Source organism: Montipora foliosa, chromosome 12, assembly GCF_036669935.1.
Source record: "Montipora foliosa isolate CH-2021 chromosome 12, ASM3666993v2, whole genome shotgun sequence".
NCBI lineage: Eukaryota > Metazoa > Cnidaria > Anthozoa > Scleractinia > Acroporidae > Montipora > Montipora foliosa.
In genome coordinates this window covers 29,320,249-29,322,748 of record NC_090880.1, presented here as the reverse complement: position 1 = coordinate 29,322,748, position 2,500 = coordinate 29,320,249, and the positions used below count along the sequence as shown (strand labels likewise).

The following is a 2,500-nucleotide window of genomic DNA, read 5'->3' as shown; positions in this document are numbered from 1 at the left end:
TGATATAAATGAAAATGGAAAGATGGGTATTTTCCCCTTCACCGTAACCATTCGGACACAAAGTCATTCTAACCTTATAGCCAAATTTATTTGTATAAAATGGAGCACTTTTTATCTCATCTTTGTGGCCGGCTCTAGCTTGTCGCAAGAGTTCATGAAAGCCACGAATCTTCCACAAATATACTCCGGTCTTATTTTCAAGAGCATCTATCCTCTCTTCAAGTTTCTTCACCAGCTGTTTAGTGTTACGCAACTCTTCTTGTGTATCCCTCAACTTCTCCAACTGTTCTTTATTTCTCAACTTCTGTAACTCTTCTTTTTGATTTCTCAACTTCTGTAATTCTTCTTCTGTGTTTCTCAACTTCTGTAACTCTTCTTCTGTATCCCTCAACTTCACGCCGACCAAATCAAGATGCAGTCGCATTTCAGATTCAATATGGGAGTCAATGTCATCTTGCCGCGTCACCTGCAGGAAAAAAAGCTTGTTACTAACTTAAAGACAGTTAAATGACCACTGAATTTCTCAGCTGAGAACGAAGTAGTTCCCATTTCCCGGCCGACAAAATGTATCAGAAAAGGGCAAAAAATGCAAGAGGACGGTGGAATGACAACATGCAAAAGGTTTAAATTGTTTGTGCTTTTTTCCCAAGACACTGCGCTTGGCCTTTCCTGCTACCAGAGGTCTCTTTTCGTTTGCATGCGTTCGCTGGACTGACGAGTACGGGAAAAAAGATCTCTGTCATGGGTCGAAACACACCGTCTTGAGCATGCGCAGCTGTTACTTAGCGACCAAATCATCACGTGGTACTTCATGTTGTGTGGGCTCAGTTATAACAAGTGCGGGATTACTGTAGTAGAATGCGCGGGACACAGCGAGCTCAAGTCACAGTCAGCAAACATATCATGGGGCATGCGGTTTGAAGAGTATCGTCCATGGTTGTGGACAGCGGGTGGATCTATATCAAAGTGAGCTTCGAACCATGAGGTCTCTTTCCCTTACTCGTCACTGAACCCAGCGAACGCAAAAGAAAAGAGATCTCTGCTAGCAGGGAACGCTTGGCCTTGGATGACGGGGTATTCACTGATTTCTTAAAATACAAGATAAAAGTAGAGAACCTTTCGTTATAAACTGTAATATTAAAGATTAATTGTAGCTTATAGGGCCGCATATTGAAAGCAACATTAGAAATAAACATAAGTGCAGAAGAGTGGAAAACTCGACTGAAGAGAGACAACCAGTTCGTTATTTACAGAGGCCAGTGGAATTGAATTACAAAGCTTCCGTGATGAGAGAGGGACCTCAACTCGGAGCAAACTGTCTGGCGTCCAAGAGACTAATTTTTTAATTTCACTAGTCCACGCGAGTCGCTGAATTTCGAAAATATTTTCGGGTCAGCACGCAACTGTTACAACGACTCTCGGGATTGGTTCAGAAAAAAATGGACACAAAGTATCATAAAAAAGAAACAATGGAGCCTAACCCTAAAAACAATAAAGCTGCGCCCTAAAGGGATCCAATGAAATTAGTGGTTGTAAAGAGCTGCGTCCTATCTCATATTTTCGGTCGGTGTAAAACGCAAACTGCAAGACTGCAGACCAGGGGTTGAATGCAGACTTGGAGTATTAAAATGTTTGAAAGTGGGAGTTGGAGTCAGATGTCACGTCACGTAATGCGGTCACAACAGAAGTCATATGGTTCTAAGGGAGCTGCAGATGATCATTTGTTTCTTGATTTGCATAATTTTTTGAACCTATTTTCGATTCCTGGATAAGGCACGGCCATTTCAGGATCACAAACGGTGCATTTAGTGGGCTTATCGCTCTTTGCAGAGATCGGCAATATGCTCAATGATGCTTCCAAGTACATAACTTTGGTAGGGATCCATGGATGTTCCCTTGCGAGGCATACTTCCTTTCACTCCCCATCATGTCTTTTCAATGCCCTGCTGTTGGCTTTTTTGTCTGGGTCGACGAAGTTTAGGAGATGTTTAACTGTGAGATGATGTGAGCCCTTGTCTTGTAGGCAATTGTAAACTTTTCGGCCACAGGTTGCTAGGGCTAACATTTTTTCAAGGAATGTTTACTGCCAGAAAATCATGAGTTCTGGAGGATTGAAGGTTATCCATTGCAGTTTTGTCTTGAGCACCGCCGAACAGATCCATTTCCCGATGCACTTTGTCTTCGTCAACTGACTGCGTTTCCACACAGGTTTTGGACACGGAAAGCGAAAGTAAATTGTTTTTTTTTTTTGCACCACTCTATATGCACCGCCCGGGATCGTCTAAAAAGCAGGGACAGTTTTCAAATGTTCAAATCTCGCTTTGCTAACGCGTTTACTTCGGTGGCCATCTTGATTATTACGAAGACACACGTTTGCTTCGAAAGATTGGAAACGTGAAACGATTTTAATTGCAATGAACTCGTGCATTAAAGTTTCCCATGAAGGATGCACCAATCAGACTGTAAGCGTGGTACACTCTTCCACGCAGTGAATTTATAA

General features: G+C 42.4%; 1 protein-coding gene across 1 annotated transcript in view; it reads right to left on the bottom strand.

Moving 5' to 3' along the window:
• Window positions 1-2,500, bottom strand: part of LOC137981104 (uncharacterized) — a 22,416-nt gene that overhangs the window by 293 nt on the left and 19,623 nt on the right. Inside the window, exon 9 of the mRNA XM_068828452.1 lies at window positions 1-466. This exon is cut by the window's left edge and continues 293 nt beyond it. Coding sequence (XP_068684553.1) covers window positions 1-466 — 466 coding nt within the window. The remainder of the gene's footprint in view (window positions 467-2,500) is intronic.